This window comes from Ylistrum balloti, unplaced genomic scaffold (genome assembly GCF_031769215.1).
Source record: "Ylistrum balloti isolate Yb309-2 unplaced genomic scaffold, AGI_CSIRO_Ybal_v1 Utg369916, whole genome shotgun sequence".
NCBI classification, from domain to species: Eukaryota; Metazoa; Mollusca; class Bivalvia; order Pectinida; family Pectinidae; genus Ylistrum; species Ylistrum balloti.
The window spans coordinates 1,248,915-1,275,071 of record NW_026782036.1 but is presented as its reverse complement, the minus strand read 5'-3'; the positions used below and the strand labels follow the sequence as shown (position 1 = coordinate 1,275,071).

Below are 26,157 nucleotides of genomic sequence, written 5' to 3'. Positions count from 1 at the left end.
TACACCAATGTTAGAGGATGGGAGTAACATGACCTGAGTTACATCAATGCGAGATGAATGGAGTAACACCAATGTGAGAGGATGGGAGTAACATGACCCGAGTTACATCAATGTGAGAGGAATGGAATAATATCGCCGGAGTTACACAAATGTTAGAGGAGGAGAGTCATGTAACATGAACTGGGTTATACCAATATGAGGAAAGTAACCTGACCACCATTAGAAGAGATGCAGCACGGACTGGCGGAGTCAAGAGAGGAAAGGGAGTGAGATACTAATATTTGAATACACATAAATCAGAATGGCAATTTATAATCTCCTAAAATAAGTATGAACTTTCTTTTCCAAACACATGATACATTTACAATGTTCAGACGCTATACATAACATGGTTTACCCAATTTACAAGTAAGTGCTTGACCTTGATTAAAAATATTTATTGGTCACTGAATAGTTTATCTTACAATCTTCTAACTGAGGTCTTCATATTAACATATTAGTGTTTACGATCAATTAGAATAGATTTTTTCCATCAACTGTTGTCTCTCCGTTTTCAGTTCATCCATCTACTTATAAGACATCGGTACAGTATGTTGAACTTTGAATTTCGCGCCGTTCCTTACTATCATTGGCAGAATACGAAAACATCCAACTTCGGATATTGGCTAGCTCTGTATAAAAATCCAACATGGTAGGTGATATGAAAGCTAGCAATATCATGCTTGATTAATGCAGTTTTTAGCGTCATTAATGGAGATTTTACATCTTTTTGTATCGATTTGGCAAAATCTAAGTTATTGACCAATTCTTAATGATATTTTAGCTACCGTCTGTATTTTTTTTAAATCTGTCGATGACATTATCCTGTCGTGTTCGATCAAACCGGCTTTGTCATTCTCCTATTCTTTTATTGCTTAAAGAAGAAATGTACTGTAATATGTCGGCACATACGTTGCAGTTAGTGTAGCTAGTTCATACTAGTATGTTATTTCTAATAACCAATATTTCTGTATCACACGTTATTCCATATAAACGAAAGATTAGATGGAGAAATTGGCGGGGGGGGGGGGGGGGGGTTTTTCGTTGTTGTTACAGGTATTCGTTGATAAAATTAAAATTTTAGTTCAGGGTTCAGGACGTATCATACAGAGGGTGTATTATACGGCGCTGGTCGACGGAACGGATGTTTTGGTATTTGGTAGTTAATGAATGGGATCCTTCTGCATTGTTTGTTCTTGGAAACGAGTTAATTCCAGTAAATGATTATAACTTTGTATTAATTTCAACAGTATTTTTTTCAGAGTCGTTCAGATTGTAGATATTGACATACAATATTTTCTGTTAATCAGCTAATCAATGAATGACTTGGGGATACTGGTATCTGTCCATATATGAATCTTATTTTAATACTAGTTGTAAAGCTTAAAGTATCTGCACATGTAAGTCTGTGATACAATATACTAAATAATCAACACAGATTTGTGAGAATACACACTGTCAGTCAATACTAGTAGGTTTATGACATAGTCAATAATTGTAGAAACAACATCATTGTAAGAAATTGGTTTGTATAATATTAATTATCTCAAAAAGTTGATATAAGTGTGTATTAATAGAAGTCTCTTTCAGTGTTTTGCCTTTAGGGGCAGCATATGGTAGTTGGTTGACTTTAAATTTTCCAAACGGTTCAAGTGAGTTTTTGACTTATTTGTTGATGATGGTTAAAAGCCATATCTTCATGAAAAACTTGCATTTATATATCACAGCTAGTAATATGTAGTTACTAATGTAAATCTAATTTTGATTACATTTGATGTAATAATAAAGAACCAAAATTGTTGGTTTTTATTTCAGTCTCGAAGGTATGATTCCAGAACAACAATCTTTTCTCCAGAAGGTGAGTTCAAAATTGCAACAAAGAATTTAATAAATTATAGTCATAAAGTTGTTTTGTGTTCAGATGATGCAGTTGTATTTATTGAACTATAGAAGTCATTTAGAATTTTCTAGAAAATTGTTTTATGTATCTTTCACATGATTGGAAGATTGTCTTAAAATGTTGATGGAGAAGTACGGTAACTTAAATTCTCTTTCAAAACAAACCCTCCACTAACACATAAAAATGGTTTAAGGATTTTGATATTCAGTCCTTTTCTATACAAATATTGCAAAAAGAAAAGTTCATTTTATACCAAAGGGAGGTTGTACCAAGTTGAATATGCAATGGAGGCGATTGGTCATGCTGGAACCTGTCTTGGAATCCAGACAAATGACTGTGTTATACTGGCAGCAGAACGACGAAACACCAACAAACTTCTAGATGAGGTGTCATATTCAGAAAAAATATACAAACTTCATGAGTAAGTTGAAATTATTTGAAATGGATCTAACCAAACAAATGTTTCCTTTAAATGTCAGACTTGTAGTTGAAATGAATTATGCATAAATATTATTTTGATTCTGATCTTGTGATATTGCAATACAACATTTCCTATTGAAGATCTGAAGAACACTCCTGTTAGTCAGAGATTTAATGATAGAATTTTTTAGTCATGTCACAGGTTCATAAAATTACAAGTGTTTAAAGAATTTTACATATCCTATTTGTTATTACCAACTTATTGATAGGATTAATTTGCAAGAAAATTTGATGATTTATTTTCAGTGACATGGCTTGTAGTGTTGCTGGAATCACATCAGATGCTAATGTATTGACAAATGAGTTGAGGTTATCTGCCCAAAGGTATACATTTTTTTTACTGCTCCAGCAGTAGGAATTTTCCTTGTTTTAAACAGAATAGTTTCAGACAAATGTTGGAAGTTTTATTTTAGAATGAAAGCATTTTCTCTGTCATCACATACCTGCACTACATCCTATTATTTTAAACAAATCATTGTTTACATTGGATAATATAGATCAATACCTGGTAGTGAAAACAGTTACTACATTTCTTTGAACTCTTTGGTTCTACACAAATTTACAATAACTTATAGCTTAGGAAGGAAACTATTTGTTTCTAATAGATAATTTTAATGAAATTAATAATCAAAATTTATAATAGTATCTGTGATAGTTTCTGACAGTGGATAAGAGGTATTTAACCTTGTTTCTTTCAGATATATGATTGCCTACCAGGAGCCTATGCCCTGTGAACAATTGGTTAGCTCTCTATGTGATTTGAAACAGGCCTACACACAATTTGGAGGTAGAGATGAAATAGTGTCCAATGTTGTGCATTATAGAATCTTTTTATAAAACAATGGTGTCTCTGCACAGTTCAAACTGTTACAGAACCTAGATATGATAGGAATGCCCCCACATGCAATCATGGAGAAGTAAGGATAGTAACATTTACATGTCCTACTGTGGGAGACAAATATCCAAAGAAACCCATTTTATCAGGCAGAGGGCCTCAAACCTTTTAATGTCTACTCAGGGAATTCAACCTCAGTCACCAACAAGTGACAATTGTGTTACCTACTGTACCTTCTCTCCTCGAACAAAATCTTTTATTTCTTCATTAGAATCTTGTTCCCCCCAACAAAACCTCCTTGAACAAAATCTTTTATTACTTCATTAGAACCTTCCCCCCACCCCACAAAACCCATTTGTGGGTGATATATTCCATCGTGAATAGTATATCAAAGGTTATTGATTATCTAATCATTTTATTTGTGAAGGATGCCAAACCATACTTAAAAAACATCAAGAGTAAGAAATGATCTACATCAAAATATCAGTTACATTGGTGGAATGCAATTAATACTTCTTTTTATAAGATGAAGATATTTTGTTTTTCTATTAAACAGTGTAGTAAGGGGGATAACCTCTCATTTTTTGTTATCCATTCCAGATACAATAATTTTGATAAGTACAAGATCATTTTCTGTGTAATGTATATTATTATTTAGGGCTTAGGTATAAGTAATGATGCAACTTGCATATTTTATTTTTTCGTGACAATGTTAATTTTGAAAATAGTCTTTAGATATAAAATAATACCACAGGATGACTCGAGAAATTCAGCATATTGTATATTGTTTTCTGTATCTAAGTACATTTCTATACATTTGGGTAATATTGAAAATAATGTGTTCACTGTCATGGTTTTGCTTACATGTAAAAATTTATGATATTGATGATATATTGTACCCACTTTCATGACAAATGTACATACTAATTGTATTATAGGGAGACAACTGACTGTAATCACCTTTTCTTTCCTCAAATCCACAGTACACACTATCGTATGTGTTATTCAATATCTGTTAACAGCCAGATATTGTCTGTGAGTGAAAAGCATCCTCCCTTTTTTAAATCTGGAATGTTTCTGAAACGAATCTTTCTGTATTTCTAATGGCAGGTAAGCGTCCATTTGGAGTGTCTATTCTGTACATGGGATGGGACAAACACTATGGATTCCAGTTGTATCAGAGTGACCCCAGTGGTAACTATGGAGGCTGGAAGGCGACCTGTATTGGTAATAACAGTGCTGTAAGTATTGGTACACTATGAGTAGATAAATCATTATCACCTAACACCTGTATTCTATGAGCTCTTTTGTCTTCTGTTTGCTATCAACTCAAAAACATAATACAGTTTATTGGCACATAGCTTCTACTGATATACCTAAATGTATTTACAATTACAAACTTGTGTTAAGGTTAAATATATAAGATAAAAGAATGATTGAGGGTAGCAACATTGGCTTGTTGTAATCAGTTCATGGTTTTTGGGAGTAAGGATTTCTCCAAGTGAATACCTTGATTGACTTTTAAGATCACTATTGTAAAACAGCGTAAAATTTCCAAACTTTTCTATAGATATTCAAATTGTAAACTGATGACTCTTGGTCTGTAACTTGCTGAATCTGTTAGCTAGGGCTATCTATATCGTACAAATAAGATAGCTATGATTCATGTATTTAAAATCACTGAGATTATATATGTCTACATTGTCATATCTACATTTTCTTTCTTTAAAAAATATTCAACTTTTCAAGGATGATTTTTATTTGAAGTCTTTTTTATGGCAGAATGCAATGTTGACATCATGTTCTCAAGTTGTAAATAGTAACTTGATTTTTTGTGTGCCAGAATGCTGTGTCAATGCTGAAACAAGAGTATAAAGAGGGAGAGATGAGCATGAAAGATGGCCTCATGCTTGCTGTGAAGGTGTTGAGTAAAACACTTGACATGACTAAGCTGACAGCAGAAAAAGGTATATAGGAACAAATATTCAGGATTGAACTTAAATTCCATTTGTTCACATATTTGTATCAAAGATATGAGGGTATTTCATCTTTTCATAACCTGGTATTTCAAGTTCAATAGATGAATTTTATGAATGCCTTAAAGGTATTAGATGGTTAGATTTCATTATTTTTTTTCATGCGTCTGATTTCAGGTATGTGCTGTAATACTCAAAATAAGACCATGTTCAAAATTATAGCAGTTTTTGAGGAAGGCGCCTGAGCAAATACATTGTTTACGCTTTCTGAATGACAATGATATGAATTAGTGTTGGGTGGCTCCTACTTTATTTAGATTTTTTCTTCATGTTTTTAACAAAATGGTTTTGCAAACTTTTAAAATATTATAATTAACAGTAAGTGCACATCTTTTAAAATATATTTAAATGTTATATGAAAGTCTTTTCAGTGTAACATCTTATTTTGCAGTTGAAATAGCCACACTAACAAGAGAAAATGAGAAAACAGTGATCAGAATCTTAACAGCAGAAGAAGTCACAGAATATATTAAAAAACACGAAGAAGAAGAAGCTAAAGAAGAAGCAGAGAAAAAGAAAGAAAAATAAACTGGTGACATTTTCAGAAGTTGTAATACATTTTGGAGAATTATGTCCTGATACAAGGGTCCACAATGTGCATTGATAGTAAGACTATCAATTCAGGAATTTGTAAGACGGAGAATGACAGAGAAAGAATTAATTACTGAAGTATCATATTTCATAACAATTGTGAGACTTCATTTCCAGAAGAAAATGTACGCTGCAAACTGCAGTGTGTAACAAATAGCTAGGGTACAATAATATTTCAAGTGTTCTAACTTGCAGCAAATTGTTGGCAGGAAACAATGTTGATTTGAAAATCTTTTAGGTAGTTGAGGTTAAAATTTCAACATAAGAAAGTGCTCATTTTGTTATCCCTCTTCTTCAATTGGTCATCCAGGATCGATAACACAGAGATGAAAGCCCATTTGTATATTACATTGATGCCAATATGAATTAGAGAATTACTATATGAAAGTTTACATTGTTTTGTCATCTTCTTTCTTTACAATGTGATCACAGACGTTACGTCATCAACTTTTGTAGATTAAATTGTTCAGAAAATCTTCATTGTTTTATTTTTGATCATCCAGTATGGGTATATAATGAAACCACGATACCCTGTTCGTTTGATCTTAACATGGAATGTTTCCTTACAGCAATGTATCTAGAGTTTATGTATTAAGCTGACATAATCCAAAGTATTGAGTGTAAACATGCCCCAGAACATTCCAGGTCTTATGGTAAATAGTGTAGAAGAGCATTGGGTTTGAAGCAGTAAGTCACATCGACATGTTTCCATCTCTACTGATGGTAGGTTGTGATTTAACTGCTGAAGATCACATCACCTGTAAGCCATGTTTCAGCTGTAACCATGATTCTGTAGATATATTCATAAAATCTTCTTATACAAATTACTGACACATACACAGGTATAATAAGATAATGGGGTCTGATGAATTGTGTGAATATGCCCTATTGGAGAAAACATTGATTGTCAATCATCAGATTTTAAACAATAGAATGACTGATATTCATAGTTTAGTCTGGGATCCATTGTCATGCACTTTGCTTGAAATTTTGATGCTTTGAAATTTTTACCCAATTCTTCCTGTCTGATTTACCCAAGACTTATCTGGAATTACCCTGCCATAATCATTCTGAGTAAGTGTTGGATAATTTTCAGGCTGGTCTGAAATCCAATAATCCCAGGTAGCTACCATATCCATCAACTTGCTCAACACATTTGAAAAATTAAAGAGTTGTAAAATTTAGCCAGTACATGAAAAGAATTGCCCACAAATCTCATGCTGATTGAAGTTAAAGCATTCTGGAACATAAAGCTGGTTTTCAGACATGAATGTAGTCCATCATATCTGTTTATACCTCCATACATTCTTCCAATTATTTGTTTCATAGTTATAGAATGGTGCTGGTCCTTTAGTCATTTACAGACATGTCCACAATCCAAGATGGGATCTGTTTAGAGAAACATGGAAAGACACTCTTGATACAAAATTAAAATTAAGCCAATATATAATAAAATTTATTTTACAACAATTGCGAAGCAAGTTTTTCCAACTTATATCAATCACTCTTGTTGGCTCGGATGGAAGCGCGCGAGGGGTCTTAGTGTGGGAGGAAACTGGAGTACCATTCCGGAATCGAACCCTGGATGGCTAGGTGAAAGGCAAGTGCGTTACCACTGTGCCACCCGACCAATGCCCAACTAAATGGGAACTTTCAAGTGCTCAAGCCCAGATGTGACTGATGACCAAGTTTGTTCAAATTAGCTGACCTTGAGCTGCTTCCAAAAGTATTGATAATTGGCTTGCAGTATGTTGAGATGAGCAGATACCAAGTTTGTTCAAATGAATTGACCTTGGTTCATTTTCAAGGTCACAGGAATCAAATGTTAAACCAATAGGCAATGGGTAATGGTACTGATGTAGTAGCATGCATGGGAATGGCTTTTATGCTTGCAGTATATTGACAAAGGCATTTTTGAACACTGCAGAACAGGGGAGTGATTACATTCAACAGCTGCAAAATAATAATTAAAACAAATATTTGCAAAAGCATGTATTTGTTTATTGGCAATTTCATTTAAACAAAAAACAGACATGACAGCATATTTTACAATTGTTTGCAATGTCACGAAAATTAAACATATGAACCTATTAAAAGTGTTTTCAAAATCAAGATATTGTAAAAACATGAACTGTACACAGTTTGCTAGATCACTATGTATACCTGCAGTGAACATTTAGAATAAGAAATGAAAATGGCATCTGTACTACTGGTACTACACAAATTATTAATTAGACACAAGATTTCAGTTCCTTTTAGAAACACAGATCCCTTATTTATTTTTTAAATGACCCATAGTGCTGTACCAAAACATGAGAAGGGACAGGACTCTAAAATAATGCAGATTTGTTAAATTCATGAGAAAACATACGGTATAAAACCATACATTTTTTTCATAAACACCATTTCTGTAGACAATGTATGGTGCAAATATCATATGATTAACATGCAACAAAGACAAGAGTACCCAAATTCAAGATCTTATTTGCTGTCACTTGAGAGGAATTCCACATGATTTGGCGCATGAAATTCAATATCATAATTATAAGTATGATGGCCAAAACATAAAATGTCTGCACTTGCAGAACTAACCAGAAAGATTAAATGTAATGTTATTAAAATTTTATGAAAACGTTTTGAGCCATAATCATATCTTATTGTATCCTTTCAATTTCAGACAACAAATGATCCTAAATGTATATACTACAGCAGCTGATCTAAACCACTCAGTCATCTGTATGTCATGACACAAGACATGGGAATTTGAAACATTCTTTAAATAGCCTGTCATAATCTTAGATCATTGAATCCAAAATTAATACATTTCCAAAGTACATTTATTATCTATAAATATTTACAAACAATACATTCAAACAAAATAATTAACATCGTCATGCAATTTGCACTAAAAGGGTGGAAACTTATCATTATCAATTGCATTTAAAAGAAATTCCAAACAAAATCACCAAAACATATTACTGGTGAAAAGAGTTGAAGTTTCCCTCTCAGATCTGACCTGTCATATTGGTAATGAGAAATGATGAATGCTTTTTGTGCTATTTCTAGTCATGTAAAAACTTGAAATCATTAGAATTTTACTGAAAGAATTCTGGTTAGACATTACAGCTACAAGTATGTTTGAATGCTTCATCTCAACACAAAATGCCTTTAAAGAGTTCAAATTTTGAGAATGGCATGTACATGTTAACTTTATTCTCTTGAAATGACACCTGTTTACTACAACACTGAACACAAAAGTTTCTTGTTGAACAAACACAAATACTTCAATCTACATCTTAATAGAGTTGCTAGATTTCTTCGGATTACATTTACTTATCAAAATTTCATGATTTCTATAGGACCCTAAAATATTTGTTCAAATTTAAAATCAAACCATATTCTTAATTCATGATTCAAACAAATTGTGCGCTTCAGTAGTAAAAGGTTCAACACATGATGAGACCTCAGACAATTCCAAAACAGATTAGCACTTGAAAGACATACTTCATAACATGCATTTGTTTAACCAATGTTATCTTTTTAAGTCAGACCCATTACAAATACAATTTTTATTTTACAGTCTTAAAACAGCTCTAGCTGCCTAATAAAGTTTTGCCGCCAGGACTAAGAAATGGTAATAATACTAATAGGCCATCACTGACTACAAATATCTATAGATGTTAACATTGGCACATCATATTCAAATCTATCCAAACGAGTATTAAAAGTTGTCTGTATCATGAAATACACATGTGCATTCAACCCAACTACAGCATATACAATGTAACTGTTTTCAAATTATCAATGACTACCATTTGAACCTACTAGTAGAATTAAAGTATGCATTATACATTTAATGCTGAAATTTAATTAAATTTTCACCAAAATAGAGTTCTAATCATACCAACAGGTATAAATATTTCATTATGTTCTCCCTTACAACAGAAATGTGAAGAAAGGAACCTCGTTAATCCAGTAAGCCTATGAAAACCTCTCCTCTTTCTATGTTAACCTAATTTTTAATAGCCAAATCAAAGAAATACTCTCCTTGTTCTTGATTGATCAGCTGGTTAATTCAGTCAGTTTATATATGAAATCTTCTGGTTCTCGATCAACCAGGTTAGTCAAGATGATCTGTGGAAACTTCTTCATTTCATAGGTTAATCTGGTTCGCCAAATATATGAATCTTCTCCTGGTTCTGGGTTAACAAGGTTCCTCTTTTCTATGTGAAAAATCTACAGATTTGAAGTTTACAGGTCATCAATACGTAGATTATTTTAGCGCTTTCAGTTTCAATCATTTTCACTTCCCTCCACATGCACCACCTTCAGCTGCCTTTGCCTTGTTTAACTGTTTCTGTCGCATTATCTCAGCATCTCTGCAAGCAAACAGTCATGTCAAGGTAAGAAAGTTAGTCTTGTTATTTATCTAAAATACAAAGGCCAGAATAAAAAGTTTAGCATACTGAACCCATCAACACATCACATTTGACCTCATAATGGATTGGGCAGAGAAGAACACACAGGCCTTTAGCTAAGATTTAAAGGTTTGAATCCTTGATCAAACAACAAACCTGAAGAAGTTGGGGGTTGATCTTCCTGACAAATAGAAGCAGGTGTAATTTGTGTTGCTCTTAAGTAAAATCACTGTCATTATTATATCACTGTTGTGTATAAGGTCGTCGGGACAATTAAGCATTGAACTGCCTTCACTTAGTGCTTCATGTTAAATTTGCCTTTGTCCAGTTGGCATTCATCAGCCCATGAATTTATGAAATTCTGACCCTAATACTTACATAAGCCCTGTGAGTTGTATATATAGTTTTTTGTAATGTTCTTTTGACAAATGTCATGCACCATCAGCTACATGTATGCCAAAGATACAAATGAGCTACAAATTTCTGTTCAATTCATAGGCCAGTTGGCAGTTATTGTTACCAATGTTATAGAGTGGCAATGCCATAGAGTGGTAAATATATTCAGAGAGCAGCATTGAAGAACACAGTATGGCATGATATGCATAATATAACATACCATTTCACTTGTCACAGATTAGTTAAAAATCATTCAAAATGTTTATTATGATAACATTGCTTACATGTTCTCTATAGTGTATAGCACACATGTATGTTAGGGATAGACATATCTCTCTGTAAACACAAAGTACATAAATCACAGTATGCTGTGATTGTATAGAACATGCTCAGACAGCATGTCTGTATTACACTTCACACATAATCATAAGACATTTTGTTTCATTTGTTCTATTGAATTTATGATATTCTGACTCTTCGGACTTCTTCTTACATTACCCCTGTGAGTTGTTGGTTTTTGAAATGTTCTTATGACAAATGTCATGCACCATCATCTACATGTATGCGAAAGATACAAATAAGCTACATATTTCTGTCATATAAATCCGAAGGTGATGCTAATTGTAACTGAAAATTTGATGTGGTAAGAATGCAAGCTAAATAATTTTCACTTTTCTTCTAGTTCTAGTTGTCTTACTCCTCTATGTAACATAAATCAAACTGAAAGCTTTGCCTTAATATTTTCAAATGTTTTAGTGCATTTTGCATCTTATTTCATCAGTGAACAAAGAAATAACGTTCAAAACTGAAAGATTTTTTCAATGGTGGGGCATTTCAATGGTAATTCTTAATACATACATATTGAAAAACTGTTAATGTCTCATCTATCAATCCATTATTTCAAAGTAAATTAGCACAAAAAATTGTATAAATACTGAAAATTCCGAAAAATGTTCCAAAGCACCAGACAAATGATTTAAAATCCAGTACATAGTGACTTGATACCATCTTAATACCCAGTATGTTCCTTTTTGTACCTCAAATACATTTAAATATATGTGCTACACATCAACAAAGAAGTATTCAAATATTTAGTGTCTAAATTTAATGCATTTAAATGAACAATACGGAGATCATGGTTGAAAATTTTGGGATCCGAGTTGAAAATACCACTATGTATACATGTATCATATGATGTACCTCTCTTTCCTCAATTCAAGACTTGTAGCTTTATTTTTCTCATCAGCTTTTTTGCCAGTTGATTTTTGTTGTTTCTTCAAGTTCTTTTCTCTGGCTTTTTCACGTTGGTTTCCACCTGAATTATAAAAGGAAAATTGAAATACAGCAGTATACTTCATTGTGTATGTGCATAATTACACATGTGTAACACATTCAATTCTATCTTGTCTGAAGAAAAGCAAAAACCTTCTTTGTTCTAAAATCTTATTCTATATTCTTTATTTTATAAATACTCTTTAGTTCAAAAGTAAATGTGTTAAGGTGTTAAAAATATGTACCAATTCAACAAAAATTCTCCACATTAATCTTCCTGATGTTAACAAAATGTACATGTGTTCATATAATAGTGACTTCTCGGACACAGATATTTGTGTCATGGACTCATGAAATAAACTTCCTGTGGGACTCACTCAAGTTTTGAGGGCTCTTAGTAATACGACTGCTGAACATTTTGAAAAATGTATCCTTGACCCACCAGAAAAAATCTACCAAAAGTTACCAATATAACCTCAACCTGACATTACAATAATTTACAAATTTTTGATTTACCACAAATGCTTCCATACACATTTGACTAAATGTTGAGATTTGAATGGTGGAAAAGTAATGTTTAGGAAACCATATCTATACATTCTAAGGGCGTATACTGTCTCATGAAGAGCAGTAATACAGTGAAATAACATTATTTTTACTGTGTAAACATTATTACATGTTATGATAACAGACACATGACATCATATTTTATGTTGATGTTCATTGGCATAGGTGAAAATTGGAAATATTATTTTTACTGTTGGAAACCTGTATCTCAAACCCTGACTAACAAGGACTTTATGTCTTGTGAACCAATTCAAATTATCCATTTGTTTTTCTAAAAAAATTATAGCTGGCCTAAAGAACAGAAAGTGATGGTAATTTCATGGCTGAATTTCAAACATTAAAAGTAGTAATGAGATAAAAAATGGTAACCTTTTATTGTTATACACAAAATGTTTGATGATTTTGATACCTTTGCTACTTTAATTTGTACTTGACTTTCTGTTACAATAATAAGAATTAAAATAAAAAAAAGTCCTACATTGGTTGATACTGTCACCAAGAAAATCATTGGTAGACAGCATAAAAACCCTTCAGACTGAATGCATGTATACGTTTATGCCATGGAGGTTATACGGTTCAATTCTATCAGTTTAAGTCTGGAATATGAATCAGGTCCTGTACAATCGAAAAAAAATCACATTGTAGGCAACCTTACACTCTCATAACATAAAAGCTCGAATGTGACTAGGTTTAGTCGACATAATCATAATCTGACGTTATTTTGCAGAAGTTACTCGACGTATTAACCTTTGACATTGTTGGAGTAAGGCAACATATACACATGACGTAAATAATAGATATTTCACAACTTCCAGGACCTGGAATAAGAATTTCCGTTCATAACCACAATACTTTTGTATTCAACAACAAGAGCAATTAAAATTACTTATTGATGTCCAATTCACACCAATTCATGTCATTCGAAAGCATACGAACATTGTAAACACTCGTACGTCACACAATAATGTTTGTTGTTGTTTCTTGTATCTTTCTTTCCTCTTCCAGCCTTCAACGATTCATTTTTACTGTAGTTTAACAGGTTTTCGACGAAATCTTTGTAACTAATTCATATATTTATACTTACGTGTCATTTTGATAACCTGTTATAATGAATCCTATCTCAGCTTATAATGCTTTCAGGGGGAAACCCTTTCAAAAACGACGTCTTCCCTTCTCTGCCACCTAAGACGACAGCTATTGCGCATGTGTGCACATTTTTAGCCAATCACTTGTTGTAGTATTTCTCAGCCCAAATCCATTTATTTTTAAGCAGGGAATATATACTTAGCCGTACTTGCGTATTTTGCGTAAGCCCCCTCCAAAACGAAAGTGAAAGTTATTGCGATTTTTTAAAATGTTAATACCTTTCATCATGTCTCCATGCCCAAAATTGTATGATTGTGTAAGTTTTGTCTATATCACTGTCGACCACAACAGAGATGAACTCATCAATAATAATAATTATGAAAACGATAATAAAATCACGGATTACAGTCAGAACCTACATGTACCTGTGCATCTGATCAAGATTCTTGTGGCCATAGCATGTTCATTTGTTTTAAGAATACATACATCTTGGAAACTAACAGCACATGGAGGTTCGTTTAACTTAAGAATAGTCACATCTATGAAACTGACAGCTCAGACGAATACCGGAAAATGGCACAGAAAGGAACAAACTTGACAGTATCATTGACACAAAACAAGTAAGGGTAATACTACGGGCTTAGATACAGATCTATTTCTAAAGTCGTGGTTACACAGTTTGTGCGTCTCTGGTTGCTCGTTACTTGTTATACGTAGAATCAAACCATGCTTTTCGGTTGCAGAATTTGACAAGCAAAAAGTTGGCTGGGGTGGGTGGGGCAACTTTTTTCACGTGATCTGAAACACTGTTTTACTGACAATATTTTCTTCCTTTTTTAACGTCTGTTGTGTACTGTATTTCAGTGGTTAAATTCTGGCATAATTGTGGCCATAACCAGGGACGTATATGACAGGCATATACGTCCCTGCCATAACTGAAAATGATTTTACTGGCGATATATGCCACATTTTAAAAGCGTCTGTTGTCTATTGCATTCAATTTGTTAAATTCTGGCATAATTGTGGCCATAGCTGAAATTAAATATTCACCAACAATAAAAGAATTTGTGCGTCGTCGTCAAAGGTAGACACCGTATCGTCAAAGACAAAGAATGTGCTAAGCTACACAGCGTTTCCAGCATTTTATTTCATTTTTATTTTATTGCTATCATCCAAATTGTCATGCATTTCATTCCACATTACTTGTACTTTGAAAACACGCATTAATAGGCATAATGTGTGCGTCGGTAAATTGAAGGTATAACACTGATTTAATATTGCTATTGATGTTGTCACCTATGATTTCTGAAGCAATAATGCAATGAATAGGATTTCAAAATGGAAAGAAATATAATACTTTGTCACAACCCAGTATCATCAATTTAGTCAGTCACTAAACTTTAATCAAGTGACTCACAATACATCCGAATTTTTAGACACAGTGAAAACAGCTGGTCAGACCAAGGCACGAAAAACGGTAACCCAGACAAAGGCAACAACAGACCAGTAATTACAAAGTCCAAGCACATTCCACCATGGGTTTTGGAATGGACTTCCTTGGTAACTTCAAGTAGTACTCCTATCTCCCTGCAATCAGAGCTTAATACGGGTGTCAGACAGCAATATTTCACGTCATTGTGGAGTGGGAAGTAGAATAGGTATTTTTTCCAATTGCAACGAACTTATTTGTTTATTTTTATTGCTCATATGTAAATGCACTGAATCTTGTTGACGGTAGCCAGCTGGCTAGAAGATTCGTATACTAAGCCAGAGCCCGTTACAAATGTGAGAGTGTGCCAGAGACGTATATGTTATATACGTCTCTGAGTGTGCGTAAAGAAGTGTGGTGATGCCGTCTGTGTTCGTTCCTCATCAGATTTTATGAGCAAGGACCCGGATTAGAAGCGTTACGTCTAGCCTGACCGTCTGACAGTGTATATTCTACAATCTGGGTGACAGAAAAGTATATGAGGTAGAGAGGACCAGGAGAGCGGAAGATACTAGATGACAGGTCTGGAAAAGAGCGAGACGTTATAAAGGAGTTTGTGGCTACATGTCCCCTGGAATTGTACTGGACTATTTCATGTTGATGTACATGAATACAGATCTAGAACGATGAAAATCAATGTTTTTGTTATAACTTACTGAGGATTTAGAATGTTCACGACCCACAACAATCTTTTAAATAATTCAGGTATCAGTGTATTGGATCCTGAGGAACTATAACACTAATATAAATCCCAAGCTTCATCGTAGTTCACGAAAAAAAAAAAACATAATTTCATTCCTTTCTGCTTCAGAGGCTATTGTCAAATTTTCTCCATAAACAGAAGCAAAAATGTAAAATTAGGAATTATGTGAAATTCATTTCAGGAACTTTCCGAATTCCGAATTTGCAAAACTATGACAGAATAAATAAATAAATAAATAAATAAATAAATAAATAAATAAATAAATAAATGGTATAGCAAATGATACGTACTCTTGATTATTGCTACGTACTCTTGATTATTTCATTCAGAGGCACCAGAACTTTGGAATGCCTTAAGCTACCAGACGACCTCACCCAGGCTAGCCCGGATTCATGACTTTGTCGGGTTGGTAATTAGTATTACAAGAATTTACGAAGTACTTCGATCGTGAGCGGGTACAGCTGTTGCGACTAATAGAATCCAGTCAAGAAGATTCCACTTGCGTATGTTGAAAATGCTAAAGGAACACAGCTCACATGTGTATAAGGTTCTTTTTGAAAGCACGTTCCGTTGCTTAGATTATTTTCACAAGACACCGGCTAATGTGCCGTAAAACCTAAAGGTTCCCGCGGTATTTTGGGCATACAGCTGTATGTATTTTTATGCGAATGATCCTGTTGTAAATTATTAAAGGTACATATGTCTATTGAATTTTTTTTCACAAAGTGTACTTATTGCAATATGTAATTAGTTCTAGGCTTGTTTTTTTAGAACTGGACATATTAATTTGATCAGGGAAGATAACTCTTTGAAAGAAAGCTGCATCTTCGAAAATCCATCTCTTACATTAGGATACCTTAGGATCTTCTATGGACGCTGGTCTCTTCGACCACTATGTCTGCATCTAATTTATCAGTTTCATCATTTGTAATGTTAACCACGTGACATCTTCCGGTGTTGTCTATACCCAAATTGTGGTTATATTTTTTCCCTGGTATTTCTAAAATTTATCCAGTCCTGCTTCAAAACTTATAATAGTTTTTGCTTGCACCACTGATTCTGGTAGGTTATTCCAATTTTCCACAGATCTGTTAGTAAAGCTGAACTCCTTCGTGTTTGTGTTGCCGCACTGCTTTTGTACTTTAAGACAGTGTCCCCTTGTGGATGTACTTTTTGTTTTGTCAAAGAATCCATCAGTTACTTTTTTGTCATATATACCATTCATAATCTTAAACATTTCAATCATGTCTCCCCTTAAGCGTCTATATTTCAATGTTGGCATCTTTAGCTTCTTCAAACGGTCAATATAATCTAGGTCTTTTAAAGATTGAATTTGTTTTGTAGCCCTTCGTCAGGGTTTTCCATAGGAGCCGGTCGCCGGCCAATTTGACCGGCTACTTTGATCATTTGGCTGCCTACACCAATCTAGTTCCGTACACAACTACACGTACACGGCAGGCCAGCCTCCTACTTTCACTACACAGATTATGGAAAACCCTGCTTCGTTGCACATTTTCTATAAGTTCCAAATCCTACTTTTTGTATGGTGACCACACTGCCTGAGCGTACTCTAAGTGAGGTCTTACTAGTGCCTGGAACCACACTGCCTGAGCGTACTCTAAGTGAGGTCTTACTAGTGCCTGGAACCACACTGCCTGAGCGTACTCTAAGTGAGGTCTTACTAGTGCCTGGAACCACACTGCCTGAGCGTACTCTAAGTGACGTCTTACTAGTGCCTGGAACCACACTGCCTGAGCGTACTCTAAGTGACGTCTTACTAGTGCCTGGAACCACACTGCCTGAGCGTACTCTAAGTGAGGTCTTACTAGTGCCTGGAACCACACTGCCTGAGCGTACTCTAAGTGAGATCTTACTAGTGCCTGGAACCACACCGCCTGAGCGTACTCTAAGTGAGGTCTTACTAGTGCCTGGAATCACACTGCCTGAGTGTACTCTAAGTGAGGTCTTACGAGTGCCTGGAATAAATATCTAAAACTAACCTCGTCCAAGTAGCGGTATGTTCTCCTAATTAGCCCCATGATGCTGTTTGCTTTGTTGACCTGCTGTTGAATATGCTTTCCAAAGTTGAGATGGCTGTCAACTAACGCACCAAGGTCTTTTTCGCCTTCAGAGTGTTCTAACTCTACTTCCTCACCATTTTGACTGTATAGATGGTAATTATACTCTTCTTTGGGGCATTTCCTTGCGCTAATTGTCATCACTTTACATTTTTTTGGGTGGAATTTCAGCAGCCAAGTGTCTGACCATTTCTGCAACATATCTAAATCCTCCTGTAACTTCTTGGTGTCTTCCAATTTTGTAATTTTTGAATATATCTTTGTGTCATCAGCAAATAAATGTTGATGCATTTACATGATCTGGCAAGTGATTGATGTACAAGAGGATCGTTTTGAAAACCATTGACTCGCGGAGATATCCCATCGTTTATCGCTGCTCCTTCTTATGACATATTGTAATTGGAATTATTCGAAAAATTGTAGATTAATGATTTGTTTCATCAGGCATATTAATTTTCTGATACAAGTACAAGTGTAGTTGATTCTGGGGTCAACATAAACATCAGCTTATTATAGATATAATTATAAGCCGTCCTTGAATGTTTCTGACATCTTTCATATATTTAGTGAATATTAAATAAGATCCGAGAGACAATATGTGGGACATCCAAATGAAATGAATTGGTACGAACAAGATGTCATAAGTTTAAAAAATTATGTCAAATATATTTTCAAGGCCAAATTTGTTGCAAATTTCGATAATCTTCTCAACACCAAGATATAGACCTAGTAAAAACAAATACTCTGCATGAAGAAAAGTATCTTGAGATGCTCAACTAAAATTGTGAATTTGATGACCTCATGTTTTCGCATTATCCACTGGAGAGGCGGTACAGTTTATTATATTTTTTATCTGAAAATGACATATTGAGCATAATTTTTTGTCTTTTTTAATTCAAACATGGTTGGACTCTGTAAAATTAGGGTGGTATGTACAGGTAACATTTGCATTAAATTTACAACGTAGTTCAAATTAACTTACTGTGTTAAAAAGATTATTTCTGTGACATATGGTACGGATGCAATGGCAGTATTGTAACTCAGTTCCCTCTGGCTTCTTTTATTTAAATTTATAAGCGTGTTTCTTCCTAAGGATTTTTGTTGAGTAAAGACAGGTTTTGAAGAAGCTGATAACAGTCTGTCATTTGAAGTGAAGTATACAAAGCTTTACAGACATCTTAAACAAATTCAAATGTACATATAAATAATTAAGATTCAACACAGTTCACTATAAATTCTTATTTGCCAACTAACAACAATTTCTTTTCTTTTCAAGTAACAAGAATGCCCAAATCAAAGGAATTCATTTCATCGTCAGAATCAGATTCAGATGAGGTAATACTGTGTGTTGATAAAAGTGTGTTGTCATGAGTTGATGGATGTTGTGTTTGGTCATTTAGTTTATATCCTAGAGCTAGTGGGCTGGCCCAGAAGTGCCAGTTCAGTTAAGCTTCTTCCTAGTCGGTCCATTGTCAATTAATTATTTAATTGATGTATGGTCATAATATTCAACTAGTGGATTAGTTAGATCAGGTTAAAAAAAGTCTGCAAAGAAAAAAGCTTTTTTCCCCTCCATGTTATATCGAATGGTTTATACATTTGAAGATCTGTGTATAAATCATCCATCAATTTTGTATCTTTATAGAAAATAAATTTGTTTCAATTAGATTAGTGATAAAAGTCAAAAGTTCACCTTTTTTTGCTGATTTAGTAAGAATTTATAGTAAGCAATTTATTATCTTTATAATTGTAGCCAAAGCCTAAGAAGAAAAAGAGGAAGGAAACAGAAGTGAAGGAAAAGTCAGAATCTTCACAAAGTGCTGATAAAAAGGTCACAAAAGGAGCAAACGGAGAGCAGATGTTTCAGGTTCAATAGTTTTTTCTTTGAATACCTGTATCTGATAGGTGCTTCTATCTTTAGGCTTTTTCATCAACACTTGAAACTTCGATATTTTGATGTCGTATAATTAGGTAATAATTTAAAATGTTCAATTTTTCATTTTAATTTCATGGGGCATATATTTTATAGTAGTTTGCTTGGGCTTCTTCAGAGGTATTTAATTTCACAGTTGTCTTTCAGTTTTTATCCATGTATACAAGCATAACACTTGATAACAGAGATTTTTATTCATATTGAAAATGTTTGCTAGGTATTTGATTTTGTAAAATCATTAATAATCATGAATACGGTGAAATAAGATTCCCAGTGATTATTACCAACTAGATATTAATCCATGTAAAAAAAATTGCTCAATCTGGACCTGGCGAAGATGCTTTTGTATAAGTGATTTGAAAAAAAAAAATGCTGAAATGTTGATGTATATATGTTATGTTATAGCTTTCCAAGATGCGGTTTGTGAGTGTCAGTGAGTTTCGGGGTAAGGTTTTAGTGGGAATAAGGGAGTACTATGAAGCAGATGGAGATCTCCGTCCAGGCAAAAAAGGTAGGATATTTTGGCACCTTTTTGGTATGTTACAGTTTTTCCTTTCATGTAGTCTGGAACATCTGACATTAACCTGATAATTTAAACATGAGATGCCCTCTTGCTATCTATGCATAGAAAACAGAAGATTGATCTGCTACACGTTTCTGACCACTTGAATTTACAGACATATTAAAAAGCTTGTTACTTTCCTGATGATTTTCAATTACAATTTGACATACTTGGGGTTGTAGCTTATTGTAAAAATCATAATTCTTGCACTTCCTGACAACTCTCTTCAATTTGTAATGTTTTTAGCAGGATGTAGGTCCATCATAGTTTATAATGTGACACCTGGCCCCAGAAAACTTTCTTAAGTTCTGACTAATACCAATCATTGATAATGTCATGAAAAGTAATGTCATATGTGGTTGGCTGAGAATAAACTTAGATCCATGGGCAAGGATTTGGAAAAGCACCTTGAGGACAGGATATCTCAAACTAAACATCATTTATTGCAATCAGATTTGGAAAGAATATAAAGTTTTAGATAACTGATGAAATTTAGAGAAAAAAACGGCCTACATATAGTACCTGTTAACTGTGTTGATTCCTAACCATCAATTTATTGGTTGTTGATAAAAAGCAGTTGTTGACCTGATTATTTTTTAACAGTGTTAATAACTGGTAGATATTGTATCAAGCCATTTTTATGATGTAGTATGTCTAAACAGATTTTGAAAACTTTGAAATGCAAAACATGTAGTAAATTGATAGACGATTAGTATTGCTATTTAAAGGACTTTACAGGAAAATTATTCTTTTTATTGATTGTGCATGTTTTACACACTTCCAGTTACAATTCTATGCTATCTTGATATTCACAGTCAATTTTCATTGTCCAGTTTGAGTACTCAACTTGTTCAGGAAATCTATTTGAAATGTGACAGTTTTGAAAACAAGGCAGTTCATTTGTATTTGGTAGCAAGGCTATTGGCCTCTTTTTGTATTTCAGAAATTTCTGTGCAAAATTCTTATCCTAGACATGTACATATCCTAGGGATAGTACTGTAAATGACTTATTCCACGGGAGGACACAAGAATAAAGGAATAGGTGCTGAAAAAAATTTGGTGTATATCTATGATTCTGCATCAATTTAATCACTTCCCTTGATGGCCCCTGTTAGACAAATTTTGAGCTCTTATTTTATCTATGAATATATTACTGGAAGAAGAGTATTTACTGGTAACATGGAAGTCAGTAGAATTTTCTGTATATTTTTGTCACTATGCCAAAGGTTTTGAGATAAACTGGATGGGTGTGTCCAGTGACTGACTATTTGCTCAGTATTGTTTATTTGGATATCGATATTCAGAATGATTTTTTTTTTCTGTATTTCTGCCTACAAAAGTTGAAATGTCATATAGAGATTGATGTTTAACCCCTGTTGAAACTTGATTTTGTTTGTCTTCAGATTCACTAACATGCATTATATTGTGATCCTATTGACTCTTTATCATATTTTCACATGACAGTATAATATTTAGATGTTTCAATGTATTGACACTTATCTGATATGTTATTTAGGTATGCCAGTCAGATGTTGCAGTATAATAACACTTATCTGATATGTTGTTTAGGTATGCCAGTCAGATGTTGCAGTATAATGACACTTATCTGATATGTTGTTAAGGTATGCCAGTCAGATGTTGCAGTATAATGACACTTATCTGATATGTTGTTAAGGTATGCCAGTCAGATGTTGCAGTATAATAACACTTATCTGATATGTTGTTTAGGTATGCCAGTCAGATGTTGCAGTATAATAACACTTATCTGATATATTGTTTAGGTATGCCAGTCAGATGTTGCAGTATAATGACACTTATCTGATATGTTATTTAGGTATGCCAGTCAGATGTTGCAGTATAATAACACTTATCTGATATGTTGTTTAGGTATGCCAGTCAGATGTTGCAGTATAATGACACTTATCTGATATGTTGTTAAGGTATGCCAGTCAGATGTTGCAGTATAATAACACTTATCTGATATGTTGTTTAGGTATATCTCTGTCATTAGAACAATGGAATAATCTCAAGGATCAAATGGAGGAGATCGACCGGGCAGTGAAGGGTGTGTGAGCATCATACATTCAGTTGGACTGGAATCATATACACATAAGATCTTATAACGGAATGTAATGACTATGTATCTCTAGGTGCTATAGTAATGCTAATGATTTTGAGAACAGAGAATAGACCGTGTGAATGGAATCTTGTAGTATTGTATTGGTGCAAATAGAAAGATGAAAGTAAGTGTTGTGGAGCTAAAACAGAAATGAATTAATACAGTAATGAGTGAAAGACTGGTTATGATGCAAGGAAAATTGGACACTCTAATGTTTGAGGATAATTCAGTTTATTGTAATTACTTAAATTTTGTTACATTTGCAGTGATCAATTGACAATTTATTTTAACAAGCCTCTTTGCTTTCAATTTTGTTGTTGAAAACAATGGGTCCCTCAATGTAAGATTTAAGCATTTTTGAAAATTCTTTTGAGTTAGCTAAACATCCTGTGAGTACAAGATTCAGGACATGTAGATTTACCACTGTATTTGTATCAATGTATTTTTGTTACATTATCTTTTGTTATCACATGCCTGTAATATTACTTAGTAGAGCTTTGGCTGAAGGTTCCTGTTGCTTCCATTGTGACATCATAACTACATGTGATAAACAGAATCTTATAATCATTTTCATTTCAAATTTAATTTATGAAGTTCAACCAAAAAGTTGTCATTTTTATACGCCACAGGAGGCCGTTGTATATTGGCGTCATCTTCTCCGTCTGTCCGTATGTCTGTCCGTACGTCCATTTCTTGTGAAGGCAACTCCTCCTAAACTAATCATCAGATGGGTAGATGTGCATGAAAGGGCGATTTTTTGGTTCATTGATTTTTGTATGATTTATGCCATTTTCAACTTTGTATCTGTAGCTTGCTCATAGTGGAGCCTTGTGAATGCAACTCCTCCTAAAATAATCATCAAATTTTCACGAACTTGCACAATGTTACTTCTACAATGGGTAGATGTGCATGAAGGGGCAATTTTACAGTTCATTGATTTTTGTAAGATTTATGATACAGACATGTGAAAAGTGATAATTAAAAGGACCAATCTTGATGTTTATATTTTGTGGTGGCGTATATTGTGTCCACGGCACTCTTGTTAAACTTAGTCTCTGGATAAGTAAAAAGTGACAAATTTTAAGACTTGTTTGATAAATATCATATGAAAAGGAAACCAAGGTAAGATCCTCTGTATCTTATTTTTTCTCCAACATAACCAGAGATACTTTGTTAGATATTGATTGAATATTAATTGATGCTTAAAGATTTTGCCATGTAAACTGCATTTTGCATGTCAACCTAATTGATAGGGATGGGTTAAAGACTCGAGGCCTAGCTACCAGTGGATAAAACGATGGAAAGTTTATCACAGCTACACTGTAGTTACTGGATTAATATATATAGGATAGGAATTAAGGGTTTGAAAATTTAAAAGAAACAAAATTTTATGAGGATCAAGTCAAATGGAAGAATTCTTTTATATCAATAACTACTTCTTCGAAGTGAGAAAGTAAATTTCCATTTTTACTGTAATTCAAAATGCTTTATGTGTTCATATGTATTAAAAAAAATCATTTGAATTTGAAAAAAAAATTTGTATCACTTTACAAGTTATATTTTTTTGTGGTGTTATTTTAATGCATTTATTTCTCATCTACATACCTAATAATTTCTGATTGGAAATATGAATAGATATTGAGTCAGGCAGTCTGTAAGTTTCAGTTCATGTTTTGTAACTTAAAAATAGATGGTTGTTCAATGTCTGGTAAATGCTTTTGTTCTTTTTTCCTTAAGTAATTGTCCACATGGCAGAATTCATCCATTTTGGAAAGTCATCTGAAGTACATGCCTGTTGTATATACCTGTCACAAATATAATGTGCTGTAGTTTTACTATTGCTATATATAAAGTATATTTGTCCAAGTGTTCCAGGACTCCTAGTCACTGGTCAGCTACAGATCTGTGATCCATACTCTCTAACAAAAGTGTACAAAATTCAGGGACCAATAATAGATGAAAATTTCATTGATAATAGCTTAAGCCATCTAGCTTGAACATCAAGACATAATGATATTCCATACAAGACTTTTGTGGTGTTGTTTGGAGAGTACAATTTCACTACAGATATGTAAAAATATGTTACATGGTCATGTGTTTGTGTGTGATGCTTGATTATAATCCTCTAAGGAATGAAGGCGATAGGGAGCTGATCATGATTTTCTAAAAACATTTATGTTAACAGTGACTTTGACCTGACAACCCTGAAACTCTGAAGTTATCCATTTAAATTGAATGTTGTATAAGTGTATCAAGTTTGATTAGCACCCCTCAAGGAATGAATAGGCTGGAGTGTTGGCGGTGATTGTCTGTACTCTGATAACCCCTCAAGGAATGAATAGGCTGAGTGCTGGCGGTGATTTTGTGTTGTCTGATAACCCCTCAAGGAATGAATAGGCTAGAGTGCTGGTGGTGATTTTGTGTTGTCTGACAACCCCTCAAGGAATGAATAGGCTGGAGTGTTGGCGGTGATTTTGTGTTGTCTGATAACCCCTCAAGGAATGAATAGGCTAGAGTGCTGGCGGTGATTTTGTGTTGTCTGATAACCCCTCAAGGAATGAATAGGCTGAGTGCTGGCGGTGATTGTCTGTATTCTGATAACCCCTCAAGGAATGAATAGGCTAGAGTGCTGGCGGTGATTTTGTGTTGTCTGACAACCCCTCAAGGAATTAATAGGCTGAGTGCTGGCGGTGATTGTCTGTATTCTGATAACCCCTCAAGGAATGAATAGGCTAGAGTGCTGGCGGTGATTTGGTGTAGTCTGATAACCCCTCAAGGAATGAATAGGCTGAGTGCTGGCGGTGATTTTGTGTTGTCTGATAACCCCTCAAGGAATGAATAGGCTAGAGTGTTGGCGGTGATTTTGTGTTGTCTGATAACCCCTCAAGGAATGAATAGGCTGAGTGCTGGCGGTGATTTTGTGTTGTCTGATAACCCCTCAAGGAATGAATAGGCTAGAGTGCTGGCAGTGATTTTGTGTAGTCTGATAACCCCTCAAGGAATGAATAGGCTGGAGTGTTGGCGGTGATTTTCTGTAGTCTGATAACCCCTCAAGGAATGAATAGGCTAGAGTGCTGGCGGTGATTTTGTGTTGTCTGATAACCCCTCAAGGAATGAATAGGCTAGAGTGTTGGCGGTGATTTTGTGTAGTCTGATAACCCCTCAAGGAATTAATAGGCTAGAGTGCTGGCGGTGATTTTGTGTTGTCTGATAACCCCTCAAGGAATGAATAGGCTAGAGTGTTGGCGGTGATTTTGTGTAGTCTGATAACCCCTCAAGGAATGAATAGGCTAGAGTGTTGGCGGTGATTTTGTGTACTCTGATAACCCCTCAAGGAATGAATAGGCTGAGTGCTGGCGGTGATTGTCTGTATTCTGATAACCCCTCAAGGAATGAATAGGCTAGAGTGCTGGCGGTGATTTTGTGTTGTCTGACAACCCCTCAAGGAATTAATAGGCTGAGTGCTGGCGGTGATTGTCTGTATTCTGATAACCCCTCAAGGAATGAATAGGCTAGAGTGCTGGCGGTGATTTGGTGTAGTCTGATAACCCCTCAAGGAATGAATAGGCTGAGTGCTGGCGGTGATTTTGTGTTGTCTGATAACCCCTCAAGGAATGAATAGGCTAGAGTGTTGGCGGTGATTTTGTGTTGTC

General features: G+C 34.3%; 2 protein-coding genes across 5 annotated transcripts; both read left to right on the top strand.

Annotated features, from left to right (window-relative positions):
• Positions 1 to 670: 670 nt before the first annotated feature.
• Positions 671 to 6,359, top strand: LOC132546830 (proteasome subunit alpha type-4-like). The gene is made up of 8 exons (XM_060210548.1): positions 671 to 691; positions 1,855 to 1,897; positions 2,198 to 2,360; positions 2,666 to 2,743; positions 3,118 to 3,206; positions 4,365 to 4,495; positions 5,098 to 5,221; positions 5,682 to 6,359. The coding sequence occupies exons 1-8, from the start codon at positions 689 to 691 to the stop codon at positions 5,816 to 5,818; spliced, it is 768 nt and encodes a 255-aa protein (XP_060066531.1). The 5' UTR covers positions 671 to 688; the 3' UTR covers positions 5,819 to 6,359.
• Positions 6,360 to 16,211: 9,852 nt separating this feature from the next.
• On the top strand, positions 16,212 to 24,211 carry LOC132546833 (activated RNA polymerase II transcriptional coactivator p15-like). Of its 4 annotated transcripts, none has more exons than XM_060210555.1 (5): positions 16,212 to 16,359; positions 19,167 to 19,225; positions 19,644 to 19,757; positions 20,229 to 20,334; positions 22,379 to 24,211. In XM_060210555.1, exons 2-5 carry the CDS (start codon positions 19,175 to 19,177, stop codon positions 22,456 to 22,458), a joined length of 351 nt encoding a protein of 116 aa, XP_060066538.1. In that variant the 5' UTR covers positions 16,212 to 16,359; positions 19,167 to 19,174; the 3' UTR covers positions 22,459 to 24,211. The 4 variants fall into 4 exon arrangements, with proteins under 4 accessions (XP_060066538.1, XP_060066533.1, XP_060066534.1 ...); XM_060210550.1 differs by having other exon boundaries at positions 16,216 to 16,315; XM_060210551.1 differs by lacking the exon at positions 16,212 to 16,359 and adding an exon at positions 16,400 to 16,505.
• Positions 24,212 to 26,157: the final 1,946 nt, after the last annotated feature.

What these genes read in the sequence shown, in the direction of transcription:
- LOC132546830 (XM_060210548.1), top strand. An exon ending in AAAATATACAAACTTCATGA is followed by an intron (nt 2,361 to 2,665) that starts GTAAGTTGAAAT and finishes ATTTATTTTCAG; the next exon opens with TGACATGGCTTGTAGTGTTG. An exon ending in GTATTGGTAATAACAGTGCT is followed by an intron (nt 4,496 to 5,097) that starts GTAAGTATTGGT and finishes TTTGTGTGCCAG; the next exon opens with AATGCTGTGTCAATGCTGAA.
- LOC132546833 (XM_060210555.1), top strand. Translation starts at nt 19,175, where the DNA reads ATGCCCAAATCAAAGGAATTCATTTCATCGTCAGAATCAGATTCAGAT. An exon ending in CAGAATCAGATTCAGATGAG is followed by an intron (nt 19,226 to 19,643) that starts GTAATACTGTGT and finishes TTATAATTGTAG; the next exon opens with CCAAAGCCTAAGAAGAAAAA. An exon ending in TCTCCGTCCAGGCAAAAAAG is followed by an intron (nt 20,335 to 22,378) that starts GTAGGATATTTT and finishes TATGTTGTTTAG; the next exon opens with GTATATCTCTGTCATTAGAA.